This window comes from Rhinatrema bivittatum, chromosome 5 (assembly GCF_901001135.1).
Source record: "Rhinatrema bivittatum chromosome 5, aRhiBiv1.1, whole genome shotgun sequence".
Taxonomy (NCBI): Eukaryota; Metazoa; Chordata; class Amphibia; order Gymnophiona; family Rhinatrematidae; genus Rhinatrema; species Rhinatrema bivittatum.
Genome location: NC_042619.1, coordinates 120,414,345 through 120,432,426, shown reverse-complemented (window position 1 = coordinate 120,432,426; position 18,082 = coordinate 120,414,345). Strand labels below are relative to the sequence as shown.

At 44.4% G+C, this 18,082-nt stretch overlaps 1 protein-coding gene across 4 annotated transcripts in view; it reads left to right on the top strand.

Moving 5' to 3' along the window:
• The window catches only part of PHF11 (PHD finger protein 11), a 165,346-nt gene that overhangs the window by 142,830 nt on the left and 4,434 nt on the right, over positions 1-18,082 (top strand). For 3 of the 4 annotated variants that reach the window (XM_029602846.1, XM_029602847.1, XM_029602848.1), the window contains 2 exons: positions 1,982-2,107; positions 7,491-7,562. In XM_029602846.1, coding sequence (XP_029458706.1) covers positions 1,982-2,107; positions 7,491-7,562 — 198 coding nt within the window. The remainder of the gene's footprint in view (positions 1-1,981; positions 2,108-7,490; positions 7,563-18,082) is intronic. The other variant, XM_029602849.1, reaches the window with a different exon arrangement.

The window sequence follows — 18,082 nt, the reverse complement described above, 5'->3', positions numbered from 1 at the left end:
GCTATTGTGGTAATCAAGCCTAGGCAACACAAGAGCTTGCACAATAGTAATTAGATTATATTTTGCTATTAGTGGATGCAGTTGCTAAATAACATAAAGATAATAGGAGGTGGAATGTCCCTCAGCTGAATACACATGACAAATAGGTCAGTCCCAATAAAAAGGATAAATGGGCAAAAAGCAGATATCAGAAATGCAACATCCAAAAAACAGTAGGAGAACATTTCAATCTTCCAGTATACTTTCTATCTGATCTTAGAGTTGCCATACTTCTACAAAGAAGTTTCAAAGGGACATTGAATTTGAACTCATCAAAAAAACTGGATACCATCAATCCAGGCTTGACTAGGAAGAATGGTTTCAAGGTTCACTACATGTGTGAATTGATTTAGCCATGCTAAAATTATCATGTCAATGGTTTCTCTCACCCACTACAAGTATTCATTATCTCAACTATGCTGAATTATTACTCCCTTTCTATTCTCTGCTCTGTACATCCTTAATGACTTCTCTGTACTTTGTATCCTCCTCCACCATCTACTCTATCGTACTTATTTATTTATTTATGCTTTTTATATACCGTTGTTCCAGAGGTAGATCACAGTGAATACTGTGTGCAATTCTGGTCACTGCCTCTCAAAAAGGATATAGCTGCACTGGAGAAAGTGCAGAGAAGGGCAACCAAAATGATACGGGGCATGGAATGGCTGCCCTATGAGGAAAGGCTAAAGACGTTAGGGCTGTTCAGTTTGGAGAAGAGACGACTGAGGGGGGATATGATAGAGGTCTACAAAATCATGAAAGGACTTGAAAAAGTTAATGTAAATCATTTATTTATTCTCTCAGATAATAGAAGGACCAGGGGACACTCCATGAAGTTAGCAAGTAGCTCATTTAAAACAAATTGAAGAAAATTCTTTCACTCAGTGCATAGTTAAGCTCTGGAATTCATTGCCAGAGGGTGTGATTCAGCAGTTAGTGTTACTGGGTTTAAAAAAAGTTTGGATAAGTTCCTAGAGGTTAAATCTATAAAGTGCTATTACAGTAATTAATAAGCAATAGTAGTTTGTGATCTATCTAATGTTTGGGTACTTGCCAGGTTCTTATGGCCTGGATTGGCCACTGTTGGAAACAGGATGCTGGACTTGATGGACCCTTGGTCTGACCCAGTATGGCATTTCTTATGTTCTTAATGGTTTACATATATAGCATTGAATTACATTGTAAAACTAAGGAAATAGTAATTTCTAACAGCATTAGTGTAAATGGGTAAGTAACAATTGTAGGAAAAATAGTAATTACATCAACAATGGATTAGAAATTCCAGGAATTGATTCAAATAGGAGCTGTAATAAATTTAGAATAAAATAAAAGGAAAAAAGGAAATGATCTGTCTCTTGAATTATCAAATCTGAAAAGATTTTATCAAAGATTAATTTCAAGTTAGTTCATAGGCTTTTTTGAAGAGCCTGGTTCATGTGTGTATATCCACCTTCTCAGCTACATTCTTGAGAGCTTACTGTGTGCCTCAATAAATTGGTTAGTCTACAAAGTGCCACCAGCATCTGTCATTGTTAATGTTCCAATTGTATGTGCGATGTGCTTTGTTACCTAAAGTACAGCACCCTCTCTCTTCCATATCCCACCAGCACTTTTAAAAGGCTAGGTTCATGGCATTACTCCAGACAGCGAAGCACTTTGTTCTGCCTCCAGTTGACGCATAGTCCCTGAATGACTTTGTCACAAATATTAATATAGTACGCCCGAGGGAATAACTTGCTAATAACATGGGTGGGATCTGCTGCTTTATATGCCTGTAAGAAGTTGAAAGAAATAAAAAAAAGAAACGTTACAGAACTTGTAGTTACAATCAAGAAGGTTTCAAGGCATTTAGTTGCAAACAGTTTTGACTGTAAAAATATGATTTGTAAACAATTTGCTCATTTTGCTGCACTGCTATTGTCTTTTTTAAATGATATAGGAAATGCAAACATATTCTGGAAATCATGTAGAGAAGAAAACTGCATAGATGCCGTAATTTCAAAAATTAAAGCTTCTTTGGAATCTCTAACCCAAAGAATTTCTAGTGGAACTGCATCAGATGAAGGTATGTCATAATTACAACTAAAGGCGAAAGACCACTAAATCACAAGTCAAAGCCGCAGAGAGCAGGTGTAGCGCCAAACCCTGCCCACTCTCCTCCCTTCCCCTAATTTGAACAATACCACAAGTGATGTCGGCACATCGTAGATTAAAGAATGATCCTATATAGTGCCTGCCTAAGTAATATGGTGTCACATAAGATTTGTTAAAAAGCAAACATACTTGCAGGTTTACTCATGTATTGTAGCATCAGTTCAAAGACCAACTCTGCTTGCTGTACAGTACTGCTTTATAAACTGACTTACCTTCAGCTCTGCTCTCAGCTGATATGCAATTCTGAAACTTCTGGCTTTTAAAGACATCCCCTGGTGCTGCAGACATATGTTTTAGTAACCTATCTAGTACTAGTTTTAGAGAGATTAAATTCTCAGTTCCCAATCCCTTTCTCTGCATTTCCTTTGCTTCTGCCTAATTTTATGTAGGTTACTGAATGAAGCACAAATGATTTCAGATTTTGTAGACTGTATTGATATTACTGATTGACATATTCATTTTAAATTGATAGATAAATTACACCAAAATCATTACAAGTTAGGTTAGTTTTCTTTGTAAGCTTTGGTAACAGATAAAACCAGCTTTCCTTGTTAACCTGTCTCATGTTTTGTTCACATCTTTTGTTTCATACACATTGCCTACTTATGAATATGGGATACAATTTTGAAAATGTCCATATTAGATTAAAATATGCAGGTATTTTTAATCTGCAGGATGTGCTACAAATTTCAAAGTGAAAGAAGGTGTGTAATGTGTGCCACATGTACATTCTCACTTGTTTTTGTACAGGCAGAATTTTGCGTAGAGTTGAAAATGCAGTTTCATATGTACTTTTCCTCTGCCAACGTAAACCTGTCCACCTCCACTAAGTGCGTCAAATACTCCTGGTTGAGGAATCAGGCTGTTTCTGTGGTATGACATGAGCTTGATGCAAAGTTCAAAACATGCTGAACAAAGAACTCTGGGGGAACAGACTGGGGGGAGGCTATAAGGAAATTTCAGTGTTTGAATAACCCTTGGGTCACTGTCATGTCCATCACTATGAAGGGGAAACAGTTTGGCACCACCAGGACACGACTGCGATCAGGCCATCCCTCCCTTCTCAGTTTGTATGGGGTAAGGAAACTGCTGCGAAAGGTCACTGCGAGGCCTAAAATTACTTTAAAAGAACTTCAGAAGTCTTTGGCTGAGACTGGGGAAAATGTTACTTGTTCAATAATTTCAGGATTATTCCACAAACTTGGTTTGCATAGGAGGGTGGCAAGAAGGAAGCCACTGCTGAAGAAAAGCCATATTATGTTCCTTCCTTCCATCCCTCTCCCCAGCTTAGGGTCCTCACCTTCTCCATTTCCTACTATCCTTGGCCTTTTCTCCTCCCCATCTCCCACCTTTGCTGTCCCCTTTCCTTACTCCACCCTCCCTCCCTCCCCATTCATACTCTCCCCCACTTCACTCACAACTTTTAGTTATTTTAAAAGACTTGTGATCTGTCTTATCCTTCATTCGAAGGATCCCTGCTAGCACTTGTCTTTCCCTTAAGTTCCAGGGCTTCTCTTCCGCCTCTGGAGACCGGGCCCTCTTCATTTTCTTCAGTGCCAGGCTCCTTATCAATCCTCGGGACCCGTGCTCTGCACTGGCTCCTCATTTTCTGCTGCAGCTCAGCTCAGCCCAGTGGTTAATGCCTGAAGGCTCTGGAGCCATCTCTCCTCCCACAGCGCTCCAAGCAACTGCCCAGCTCCCCCTCCGCACAGGCCAGCACTGCTCTCCCCCTTCCCTTCTCACTCTCCCACACAAACACACTCTTTCTTGCTCTCTCCTCTCTGCTTCCCCACGCTTGACACCCCTCTCGCTCAAACATGCAGTCTTTTGCTCCATCCTCGCTGAGCCCCATCCTCACTCACTCAAGTTCTGCCCTCTCACTGCCCCTGATACCCACACCCTCTCTCCTCTTATTGCCCTCTGACATACACACACAAACTCGTGTTTTCTCCTCTCTGTCCCCCTTTCCCACTCACACTGTTTCTCCCCCCCACCACCACTTTTGATCTCCCCCTCACTCATACACAAGCACACAATCTGTTTCTTTCTTCTGTGCCCTCACCCTCACTCGCTGTCTCTTCTCACTGCCCCCTCCCCTCCCCCACACACACTTTCTGTTCTCTCTCTGCTCCCAACACATTCACTTTCCCGTACCCCCCCCCCCCCCCGGCAACACACACACATACAAACTGTTGATCTCTCCTCTCTCTAGCCCCTCATTTTCACGTTCCTGCTCTCTCCTTCTGGGCCCTGCAGGAGAATGTTGCTGCTGATTGGCTGATTCTGCTGGCCAGAATCATTCAGAGTTAGAGGCGTGGAATCAGCAGGAGCTTCCTCCGGGCTCCTGCCTCAACCTGCCCAGTTCTCAATCTACACCAAGGAAAGAGGCTGCTAGGCTGGGGAGGGAGGGATTTTTAGGGCCACAGATTCTGGCTTTGGGAAGGCTTAAGCCTCCCCCACCTCTTATCCCAGGTGCCTATAATCAAACATATTTTCCAATATAAAGAGAGACCTTTAGAATAGGCTCAGGAAGAGTAACTAGAGCAGTCATTCTACTTTCTCAACATGTATTCATTCCTTTCTGCATGCCTTAATTTTCTACATGTCTTATTACATGCACTAATCCCTGTGCAGAAGAATTAGGACATAAGAATTGCCATACTGGGTCAGACCGAGAGTCCAGGAAGCACAGTATCCTGTTTTCAACAATGGCCAATACAAGTTACTACCCCTTTCTGTCCTGGGCTATATAATAAATGTGTGTTCCTGTGCTTCTTTTCCCCTATTGTTTTACATAGATTATAGTGTTTCCTATCAAAATGAGGGCAAGCAAGGCAGATGATTTAATCCTCTTACCATTTCTTTGCACTGACTGTATGCCATGAGCAAATTCTGTGCAGGGCCTCTGCTTTTTTTTCAGATGTTCCAGACATCACGAGTGCGATTTTATATGGCAAAAAAGGGACAATGAGACATGTATATTTTAGTGTGTGCTACCACATTATGGGGCGGATTTTAAGAGCCCTGCTCGCGTAAATCCGGGCGGATTTACGCGAGCAGGGCCCTGCGTGCCGGTGCGCCTATGTTCAATAGGCCTACCGGCGCGCGCAGAGCCCCGGGACTCGCGTAAGTCCCGGGGTTTTCCGAGGGGGGTGTGTCGGGAGCGTGTCGGGGGGCGGGGCCGAGCGGGGCGCCGTTTTCGGGGCGGGACACGGCGTTTCGGGGGCGGGCCCAGGGGCATGGTTTCGGCCCAGGGCGGTCCGGGGGCATGGCCGCGCCCTCCGGAACCGTCCCCGGGTTGCGTCTAGGCGCGCCAGCAGCCCGCTGGCGCACGGGGATTTACTTCTCCCTCTGGGAGGCGTAAATCCCCCAACAAAGGTGGGGGGGGTTTAGACAGGGCCGGGGGGGTGGGTTAGGTAGAGGAAGGGAGGGGAAGTGAGGGGAGGGTGTTAGCGAATTCCCTCCGAGGCCGCTCCAATTTCGGAGCGACCTTGGAGGGAATGGCGGCAGGCTGTGCGGCTCGGCGCGCGCCGGCTACACGGAATAGGCAGCCTTGCGCGAGCCGATCCAGGATTTGCGAGGCTACGCACGTATCTACTAAAATCCCGCGTACTTTTGTTTGCGCCTGGAGCGCCAACAAAAGTACACGAACGTGCCGTTTTTGAAAATCTACCCCTATGTGCCAGAGGTTGGGAGCTATTTCAGCAACAATTGCTCACAGCGAATAAAATAAAAACAAATATAATCATAAAAATAATGAAACATGAGTAATACTACAAAAATGAAACAAAACATAATATATAACAAACAAACAAAACTTGGATTAACCATTAAACAATAAAGTATATAAACCACAGTAATTAAAAAAAACAAAAAAAAAACCAGAGTGAACAAAATCAGAAGTTTGCAAATGCCTGCTTGAAAAAACAAGATTATTTGCATTTTAGAAAAATGATAAAGTCTGTCTTAGTACAAGCATCAAGAGGCAATGTGAGACCCATAAAAGAAAGAGATCCGTTATGGGATTCTACCAAATGTAAATCTTTCGCTGAAGGAATGCACAGAAATGCCTTATTGGTAGATCTCAAAGATTTTCTAGGCACATAATTTGTCAATATGGTCCTTGCATAATCTGGATCATCACCTCTAATGGGTTAAAAACCAGACTGGGCAGGATTATTCAAAAACTGGATTGAGAAACACTGCTCTAGAATGCTGAAATTAGCTTGTTTTATGGCTTTATCTTCTTTTAGTGTTATTCTCAGGTTTCATAGAAAAATACAAGCTGATGGCAGATAAAACCATACAGCCCATTTAGTCTGCCTATCCACAGCTTGCATTCAGCTTTAAAGTCTCTTACTTTCATTCAGAGATCCACATTTTCTTTAATTCTGATATAATCCTTATCACCACCATTCCAGAGGGAGGCTGTTCCACCACCCTTTCTGTAAAATTTGTTCTTAGGATTACTCCTGAGTCTACTCTCTTCCACCCTCTTTCCAGAGCTTCCTTTCTGTTGAAAGAAGCCAAACTTCTTGTGCAAAAAAATCTTAATCGTGCTTTTTTTTTTTTTGCAGCCACCCAAACTATTTTTTAAAATGTTGGTACTATTTCTTCTTTAGGGAGTAATTTTCAAAGCCATTTGGGCACATAAAACTCAGTTTTATGCACGTAAATGGCTTTTCTAACTCTGACAGTGCACGGAAAGCATGCGTGTAACCCATTCTCACATGCTTTTATGAGCACCAAGGAGAGGGATTCCGGAGGGTGGAGATGGAAGCAGAGCACATGCTTTTTGATTTTAAAAGTGTGCATGTAAGACCACATGCGTAACTTAAAACCTCCAAAGAGGAGGTGCAACGTAATGTCAGGGAATGTGTGTGCATTCTCACCAAAGTTACTTTCAAAACAAACTGGTGTTCGTTTGCATTAAGAATACACAATAAAATCTCCATGTACAATGTACCCTAAAACTTTACCACTTTGTAGGCTGGGTGAACATTATCAATAGGACTTCCATATTTCACTGCCACCCATAATTTGTTATTCCTGTGTACACTGTGGGGCAGTTGGGGTAGGCTGACATCTTGCTGACAGGGCCATTTATATCTAAATATACTAAGAGCAGAAATACAGATTGTTCCCCCTCAAATGTTTGTTATCCTGGGCTAGTTGAAAGATCTTCCATTTTCTATTTTATTTTTTTATTGCATAGAGTTGTGAAAGATGCAGTTGTGATGCCACAGTACAGTTGCAAATTGGTTGCACAGACATACTTCATTTATATTTCACAGATCATCATCAACTATTTCAAGTGTTACTGGCCACCGGATGTCTTAAAGATGCTGTTTTAAAGGCAAAACAAGGTAAACAATTCTTTATAAGTTAAGTCTCCTGTCTGTCAGGGTTTTGGGTCAATTGGAGAAAAGATGTACATGGTGCTGGGGGCATCAGGACAGCTGAAGGCTGCGTGTTAGGAAGACAGTGGAACCTTACATGGTTGGCGGCGGCTGCTGCTGCCAGAAAGAGGACCCAGGAAGGTTTAGCCTAGGAAGTGTTTCCCCTTTCAGCCCCAGCAGCAGAGGATATCTATTCACCCGACCATCAGAACTGGGAAAACATTAAAAAAAAAATTTGAATATAATTTATAGCACCATTCCTAAAGCAAACTATTAGGACACCATAGGCATCAGGCTTAAAGAACTGAACGGTGGTTCATCAGTCAGCTCTCAATAACAGTGCTCTTTACTGCTCAATTATCACATGGCAAGAAGTGGCAATATCCTCCAAGATGCTATTAAAAGTCCAACACCATTATAAAAGAACTAACATGATGGCTTGAGAGACCATGTGACTTAGGAACAGTGACACTGGTGTCTCAGAATGACAGAAAGTAACCCCTGAGGCAAATTCTTTCAAAAGGCAGATCCAAGTCAGGACAAGAATGGACTTTTTATGAATCATGATTCCTTTTTCCAAGAGTTTCATCAGGTCATGATAAGTATTGGGCATTTTATTTACATCTGAACAAAAATGTATAAAAATAAATATTTGACAAGAACAGACTTGAGGTGACCAATGAATACAGGAAGGCACGCATATTGCCTTGTAGCCATGTGTGAAGGTCTCCAAAATTACCATTTTTGAATTATAGGTGGATAATTTCTTTATGTGATATGGTTCATTTAATATATTAGTAACTAGAAATACCAACAGATTCTGGGTAGAATATTTAAAAACAAAGTAGAGTAATCTGAAAGATGCAAGATTTGAACCTTATTTAATGATTATTGAAGTGAAATTCTTGCAATAGTCTGTCTATTGGATTAATCGTTTTGCAACATGTAAAATCAAGCAGCAAAACTTGCCTACCCCTTCTCTCCATCCCCCCACCCTCCTCTTCCCTACCCCTCACCCGGTCTCCCATCCCCGGCACCCTATTCCGGGTACTCCCAGCCCTGTGCTCCCTCTCCCTGCTCTCTTCCCTGCTTAAGGTTTAAGTAATCGTGCTTTAGCCCTTGACTTCATGGATCTCGCTTTTGTTTTTTACCACAGTTATACACTTGTTATTACTTGTTCTAGGAATCTCACCCTGGTCATTACCCAATTAGATCATTACTACCTCTTGTTTGTGGCAATCCCCAGTTTGATGTAACCCTTGTTTCGATGTAATCTAACCTTGTTGGATGTGATATGTCTTTTCATGAACGTCGGTATAGAAAAGTATTAAATAAATAAATAAAACTGAGTTCATGTAATAGTGTAACTTTATATTCACTGTCCATTGACACTGTCCACTCCTTGAGCTATATTTACTATCTTTTCTTACTTTTTTTTTTAATACGCTTAAGGCAGTTTTTTCAGACAAGCTGTTCCCTGACATTCAGATTTTAGTAGCTGTACTGGTCCTTGAATCGCTGTAAGTTGTGCCTCTTAGTATTAGGGCCAACAAAAAAAATGATTGCATAGTCTATGAGCTTTCAAGAGTGCACTGGTCCATTCTTTTAGAGCTGATACTCTAATACCCCCACAGCACTGTTCTGATGAAAGACTTGCTAGATATGAATCATTTTTTTTGTAAATCATGAGAACCTTAGCTTGACTTCTCTTGTAAATTTTAACTTGATAGTGAAACAGTGAAAGCTTGAATAACTGAAGGAATGAATATATAAGAAAAATTATTTGTATTTATTATATAGTACCTTTCAACCAGACAGGATCTAGCTAGCTTTTCAATAATTTAAGAACATATTGTCTTAGACCGGAAGGCTTCTACCACACTTCTAACACCCCGGTTTCATGCAGAGTTTGAATAAGTGTGGGGAAGGAGTGAGGGTTGGAAGTGTCATCATCCCATTACAAATGAACAAACTGAGACATAGGGGATTAACTGAGTTGACCAAGATCACACAAGAAGTCTGATTTGAACTTCTATCTGTGCCCAGTAGCTCAGCACCAGCTATTACTATACTTCCTCAGCAAAAGTATGGTACTGTGTTTCACCACTAACTAGCATTCATTGGATGGACATTAGAGGAGCGGATAATTTATAGTAGGCAATATTCAGTTCTGACTCGTAAAATACTCCACTTCTGTCAATCACCATCAGCATTATAAACTTAAAACCAAATAAGTTCTTAGCAAATTACATAAAGTGTAATCTATATATAACCCCTTCCCCCCCACCTCCAGTTTAGAGGCCAGGAGAGCAGGGGTACACATGAGTCCCAGGAGCCTTCCTTTAACTTTCCTCCATTCCAACATAGTCCCAGTGCCTTGGGACAGGGTTCTTTTCAATGGAGGGGAGAACTAAATCCTCCAAGGCCCAAGATGGCTGAGGTGACTCTTTAGTTGTTGTCCCTGTGGGGGGGGGGGGGGGGGTGATAGTTCTTGATCAACCTCAGAAGGATGTGAGTGCCAATAAATGACGCTGGAGGTTCAGATTGAGTGTCCAACATTAAATCTTTAGTTAGAATTCTAAAATAGCAAAATTGCCACTGTTCGCATGTGGATGGATTTTTAAAGGTTTATGTGCGTGGCCGGGCCTTGCACGCGCTGCACACATTTTAAAATGGGCCCGGCCATGTGCATAAACTCCGGTATGCGCCTCTCTGAAGGGGCAGGCTGAGGGGAGGGGGCTGGGGGGGGCCGGGATAGCGCCATTGTACGCTCTCCCAATGACTCACGCACCGGCAGCTGGCCATCACACGCAATTTACTTCAGCCCTGGCAGTGAAGTTGCAAAACAAAAACAAAAAATAGGATGGGAAGGATTTAGGGGGTGGGGAGGAGAGGAGAGGGGAAGAGGGAGGGAGTTTAGGTAGGGGGGTAGGGAAGTTCCCTCCCAGTTCCCTCGTTAATTGGAGCGAACTGGGAGGGAATGGGGGAAGGCCCGATTTTGTCGCTGTGTGTAATTTGCAAAAATTCACCCCTCCATGCACGCGTGGATTGTAAAATATGCGCATGTACATGTACATCCATGTGCACACGCTGGGAACCGCGTGCACATGGACGAGTGGGCGCATCTTTTAACATCTATCAAACTCACCAACAGGCATTTGCTGTCTGTGATTATATTTTTATCATTTAGGTTGTACAATCATAACATCAAGATCAAAAATGAACATCCAAAGACATAATACAAATATAATTACTTCTAAAATCAAATATCTAAACACTTTTTCTTAAGCCTTACAACATTTAAGCAAGGTTTGTTTGCTTTTTTTACCTCAATAAAATATGACCTTGCATGGCAGGCAAATTCAGCCTAACCACTAACTGAATCCTTTGCTTCAATAAAACAGCCTTACAGCAGACAAAATACACTAAAAATATATGTTCTTCCAATTGTTATAAATATTTGGAGTTAAATAGCTATTCCAGAAGCCAAGTCATCATAAATAAGAACCACCCAACTGTATAATCCATCCTAGGAGATCTTAATTCCAGGAGGGAAAAGAGAGTCCTAGGAAATACTGTAGAGAAAGATCAGAAGCCCCATTTTCTAATGTAAAAGTATCGGTGGGGGCTGAATAAAACGCTTAGAGCCATCAGCTTGAGGAGAAAAATCCTTTTTATTAAAATCAACAAATAATATAAGAAAGATCTATTTTATAGAGGGAACAACAGGTCACCATGCAGTAGAACAGGATCATTTCCCTCAAAGATCATTCACTGATTCCAGCCTCTATAGAGGGGTAACACCCCACATCCTTACACAAGTGATTTAGTTTGTCTTCATAACATTGTTCTGATTGGCAGATATTAACACAACATCCTCTTTAATTTTAATATAGATCTATATTAATGAGATGGAATTCTTGTAAATCACATGATTTCTTGTGAATTGAGCCCAGAAGGCATATGAGCCCGCGCCCATGGCACCACCTCCAGAGTGGACGCTATGAGGCCGAGGACCCTGTAGGTAATCTCGAGCTGTGGGCCAGCTGGCGCTCAGCAGGGCCTGCAGATGACTCTGGAGTTTTGATGTTCTCTTGGAGGTCAGGCTGACCTTGTCTTCTCGGGTGTCGAATTGGACCCCTAGGTATTCCAGCGACTGGGACGGCTGTAGGGAGCTCTTGTTTATGTTGACTACCCATCCGAGGCTTTCCAAAAGAGCTATAACTCTGTTGGTTGCCCGGTGGCTCTCCTCCGGTGACTTTGCCCTGATCAGCCAATCGTCCAGGTAGGGATGGAAGAGAATTCCTTCCTTCCGGAGTGCCGCCGCCACTACTACTATTACCTTGGTAAAGATCCGCGGCACGGTGGCTAACCCGAAGGGCAAAGTTCGGAACTGGAAGTGCTGATTCAGGACTTTGAAGCGTAAATAGCGCTGGTGATCCTGATAGATTGGGATATGCAGGTAGGCTTCCGACAGATCTAGGGAGGTGAGAAACTCCCCTGGCTGTACTGAATTCTTGACCGACCGCAGAGTTTCCATGCGAAAGCTGGGGACCCGTAGGTGTCGGTTGACTGACTTGAGGTCCAGGATGGGCCTGAAAGGGCCCTCCTTCTTGGGTACTATGAAATAAATGGAATAATGCCCAGAAGTTACCTCTCCCGCAGTTACTGGGATTATGGCTTTTAGGGCCAGGAGCCTCTGTAAGGTCACTTCTAGTGCCGCTGCCTTGAGCGGTGAACAAGGAGATTCCACAAACTTGTTCGGCGGAAGCCGAAAGAAATCCAGGTAATATCCTTCTCGGATGATGGCGAGGACCCACTGGTCCGAAGTGATCTCGACCCACCTGCGGTAGAAGAGGGTTAGTCTGCCCCCTATGGCTGCTACCCCCGGATGGGTCGGCTGATTGTCATTGTGGGTTGCGGCCCGGGCCGGAACCTGAGCTGGTTCTCTTCTTGTTATGCTTAGTCCGAAAGGACTGGTTCCTGGCCTGGGAACAAGGTGCTCGATAGTGAGTCCTGTAAGGGTTGAAGCGCTGCAAATTTCTACCTCTAGATGATCTAGAAAAAGAACGCTGGCTCCTCCTCGCCCTGTCTTCTGGTAGACGGGGTAATGGGGAGGCACCCCATTTCGTAGCCCAGCTCTCGAGATCGCTGCCGAACAGTAAGGAACCCTTAAAGGGCATTCTTGTGAGTTGTGTCTTGGAGGACGAGTCGGCCGCCCAATGACGTAGCCAAAGCTGCCTCCTGGCTGCCACTGAAGAGGAGACTCCCTTGGCTGCCGTACGAACGAGGTCGGAGGCTGCGTCAGTGAGAAATGCGAGAGCTGATTCCATGTCTGCTCCCCGGGTGTTGTTTCTCGCCTACGATAAACAGGAGCGTGTCACCACGGTGCAGCAGGTCACGATTCGTAGGGACATAGCTGCTACCTCAAAGGCTTGTTTCAGAATGGTGTCCATGCGTCGGTCATGCGAATCCTTGAGGGCCGCTCCCCCCTCAACCGGAATGGTGGTGTGCTTCACTATTGCGTTAACTATGGCGTCTACCCTAGGACACGCCAACAGCTCCTTGGATGCCGGATCCAGAGAGTACATGCCTGCCAAGGCCCGACCCCCTTTAAATGAGGCCTCCGGTGCCTTCCATTCCAGATCGATTAGCTGCTGTGCTGCCTGTAAGAGGGGAAAATGGTGAGCCGGTTGGCACAGGCCCTCTAACAGGGGGTTCAGTTTAGGGCCCCCTGGGGTATCCTGGCTCGGAATGGCCAGCTCCGATAGGCATTGCGAGACCAGGCCTGAAAGATCCTCTTTCTGAAAGAAGCGCCTCATGGTCCGATATGGCTCTATCTCCGAGGGAAGTTCACCCTCCTCGGGGGGGCTCCTCACTGTCCTGGGAGCAATCCGAATCCCCATAAGCGGGGCTGTCGGGTGGTGAGTGGCTGCGCCTAGGTCTCGAGGGTCCAGGGACCGGATCAACTGGGACAGAAAGACCCATTCGAGGAGCAGACTGCATCTGGACAAAGGCGTGAATCCCTTTGAATAATTCTACCCATTAAAGCGAAGCCGGATCTGGCCGCAGGGGCACCAGGTCTCTCAGGTTCCCTGGTTGCTCGCCGCGGCCCACTGACAGATCGATACTCTAAGGCCGCGGTAGAAACAGTGCGGCAGTGCCGGGCGCACCCTCGTTCCCCGCACGCACAGTTCTCTTCACCTACCGCTCGATACTCTCTTCAAATTGCATGCAAATGCATGCCGCGGCTGCGAAGCGTTAGGCCCGCGCAACCCATTTTACTGTATAGGCGCTAATACAGCGCCTATACAGTATCCTGGGTGCGCTGGTACCTGTCATTTCAAATGACATTTGAAATGACAGGCACCAGGAAGTGGATGGTTCCCCCCCCCCTCCCGAAGCAAGGCGCAGGGCGAAAATTAAAACGGGAATAAAGTGTAAAAAATGGGGGTAAAACCAAAGTGAGTAAAGTGTAAAAAACCATGGACGACCTCCATATTAACATTGCAGCATAAGTTGTTTATATATATGTATAAATACCTGTCACTTTCCTGTCACTTTCCGAATCCCACAGGCATGCGGTCATTGAGGCGGCGGCGGGAGCCGGCAGGCGGATGGGCGCCCGTTCATCCAGGCGGCGGCGGTGGGAGCCGGCGGGCGGGTGGGCATGCGTTGGATCCAGGCGGCGGCGGGAGCCGGCAGGCGGGTGGGCGCCCGTTCATCCAGGCGGCGGTGGGAGCCGGCGGGCGGGTGGGCACGCGTTCGATCCAGGCCGCGGCCGGGTGGGCGTGCATTCATCCAGGCAGCGGGAGCCGGCGGCGAAAGCGGCCTCCGGAGGCCGCTTTCGCCGCCCGTTCATCCCGCTGCCGCCTGGATGAACGGGCACCCACCCGCCCGCCGGCCGCCTGGACCCAACACGCGCCCACCCGCCTGCCGGCTCCCGCCGCCGCCTGGGGGATTCGGAAAGTGACAGGTATTTATACATATTTTTGTTTTTTTTACACTTTACGCTGCAAATATATATATATATATATATATATATATAGAGGTCGTCCATGGTACATTCCGCTATGTAGCAATTCGAACACCACACTAACACCTAGTAGAGGGTAGGCGGTAAACTAACACGTTAAGGCCGCGGCAAAATAGCGGGTTACTAAGGAGATAATCTGAGCGCGCGTCACAGTATCGGAGGGGAATAGCTAATTCCTTCATTAAACAGCTAATTCGTTCATTTACATATCATATACATGCTGGGTGCGGAAAGGGTTATGTGTCTGTTTTAAGAAGCGCTAAGGACGCGTGAAACTGGAGACTGTATCGCAGGATCGCCTTACGCGTCCGAATTGTGCGCCCACAGCGTGTTACGGACGGGAAATCTTCAACCACACGTTACAGTATCGATCTGTGAGTCCGGTGTGCTCCCTGAGGAACCGCTGGGCTGGGGCCGGTCCTGTCCTGGGACTCCCATGGCCTCCTCACATTGGGCACATAGTGAGTCTGCTTCCTCGCTCTGTGTGGCTCTGAGGTTGCATGCTGAGCAGAGGCTTAGAGCTTTCATGCCAGATTCTGGAGGTGCCGGCCCTGCGGCCGCATGGGCTTTCTTATGCTCCATTCGCCTGAAATCCGGTGTCGCCCAATAGGTGCGCCTAACAGCATGCGCCTATACATGGGCGTCTTATAAATGTGCGCCTATACATGGGCGTCTTATAAATGTGCGCCTATCCACAGGCGTCTTATAAACATGCGCCTATCGCGTGCGCTAACAACATGCGCCTATCGCGTGCGCTTAGCTCAGTAACAAGCGCTCAGCGGCGAAGTTGAATAGGCAGGCAAAAAGGCAACCTCCTTGGCGTACTGCCCCGTAGGCCGGCCCAGCGAATCCACACTTCCTCGGAGACCAAGTAAAGATATACGCCTTACCTTGTCTTCGGCGCTTCCCGGTTGCAACCCGGGCGGTCTCCGGCTGCGGGGGAGAGTACCTTCAACCACCGCGCATAAGGAAGTGCGCCCGCTGCCTCTAGGCCGCGCCCGAACTCGTCTCGCTCGGGGGCCAAGCCGCACCCGAGCCCTTCTCGCTCGGGGGCTAGGTCCCTGCCACGAACCAGCCACCGGACCGAGGCACTTGCATCCGAGGGACCACTGAAGTCAGCTCGGGAAAACTCAACTGGGTGAGGGCCTCACCACAGGAGTGCGGGCTTGTCTTCAATAGGTTTCTTCTAGGAATTTAGTCGTTCGAATTTGGAAACACGCTCAGCGAGCATGAGGTAGCTCCAAACTGCTTTGGAGACGGAAATTACTGATTTGCGGCACTTCTTGTGGGGGTATATGTACCCGTGCTGACGTCAGATCCTTCTCCAACTGCTAGCACGAGCACACCAATGAGATATGAGGAGTGAGTCGGGACTCAGCCCGGTACTGAGTCAGCCCTCTCCCTATAGGAGTGAGCATGGAGATGGTTATATGTAGAATACTATTTATTTATAGTTTTTATATACCGATGTTCCTGTATAATATACATCTCACACCGGTTTACAAGGAAATAGAATTGACGCCTCGATGGGAGGTTTACATTGAAACAAAACATATAACATAAAGGGGCATAAAGGAACTTAGAGGAGGTTACAGAGAATAAACATGTCTAGTTAAATTGCGATAACGAACTAATCAGAAACCTATGTACAGGAGGTGGTGGTGGGTCAAATTCTAATTCATACTAATTACAAATTAATACTAAATTAATTAATACTAAATTTTACTAAATTAATACTAAATTAATTAATACTAAATACAAATTAATACTACGCTAAAAATACTCCAGCATGTACATTTATTTTTAAATTCTTCTATTCTGCATATATCCTATCGCTTGAAGATTACAATAAAAACATACACATCAGTAAAAACAAGCAGTTATACATAACTGTTACAAAATAAAAAATTCACAATACAAATAAGTAAAGAAAAGCAGTAGTCTGTTGCATATGTTAAATTTCTTGCCATTAGATGCCTTCAAAAGCCTTTCTAAATAAATAAGTTTTTCGGGCCTTTTTTTAATGTTTTATTGCATACAATTCGGTGTAATTCCTCTGGAAGCTAATTCCAAATTAAAGGCTGCTACAGAAAAAGCTAGCTCTCCTGGTTATGCCAAGCCATGCTACTCTTATCAACGGTACCTCAAGAAGATTCTTGTTTTTAGATTTCAAGACTCAAAATGGGTTTATAAGTGCAGAGAATAGTATTGGATCATGAGATAGAGTCTTCTCTAAAAGTGTAAGAATCATTACTATTTTGTATTGGATTCTGAACTGTATTGGGAGCCAATGTAAGGCAACAACTATGGGTGTAATATGTTCTCGTATTTTTGTTCCTGTGAGTAATCGGGTGGCAGAATTTGAATTATTTATAGAGATCTTAATTCATTGGCAACCCAACTAGTGTTGTGTTGCAATAATTTATACCAGAAAAAAATAAAGTTTGAAGAACTGTGTAGATATCTTGTGGGGCTAATAAGGGTTTCAGATTCTTTAACATATGTAATTTAAAAAAAATACTTTTTTTTACCATATTGCTTATATGTGGTTAATTGATAAAGAACTGTCAATGATGACACCCAGATTATGTGCTTGTTGTTTAATATTGATTTTTTGACTTCTGAATGTAAAAGATGTTGGACAGTTATCCTTTCAGTTTAAAAACAAAACAGACTGAGTATTTATGTTTTGCCAATATTGAATTGTAATTTGTTATGTGATACCCAAGAATGAATTGCCTTTAAATATTTTTCTGGTGAGCTTAGTATAAATGACCAAGAATATTGATATGGAAAAAAACTGAATATCATTGGCATAAACTCTATAGTTTATGCCTAATCCAGAGAGCAACTTACAAAGAGAGAGAAGACAGATATTACTAATCTTGTTTCTAGTGTTGTTTATGTGATATTAGTCAGAACATGTACCTTCTGGGATAATGTTTTCTGTAAAATGGATTTGGTTTTCTCGGTTTCTGTGTGCAAGTTGGCACATGCTGTCAGGGCATTAATGATTAGCTGGTTTCTTTCACTCGTGAGACTGCATTAGAAAGCTCTGTCACAGCACCCTTTACACATCCAGGGGTCAGATGAGATAAGTCCATGAACCTTTGGTGTGATGGAAAACCCTCTCTAGGACTAACCTGTCCTGGTGCTCCTGCAGGCAGTCAGATAATCAGGATACCTACAATGACTATGCATGACAGAAATATACATACATCACCAATAGAATAGTCTCTAAAAAAAATACCTTCCCAAAGAGCTCATTTATGCTTCCCTGTGAACCTTTTCACTGAGAGCCGTATCATTACTTGCTGATTTCCTTATACCACAAGAAACTATTTCAGTGTAGTAGGGGACAGTGGATATTTTCATATTTGATTAACAAAATATTCTTCAGCGCTCTGTAAATTGCCCTCCCGTAATGTGCAGGTTGCTTTACAACCTATTT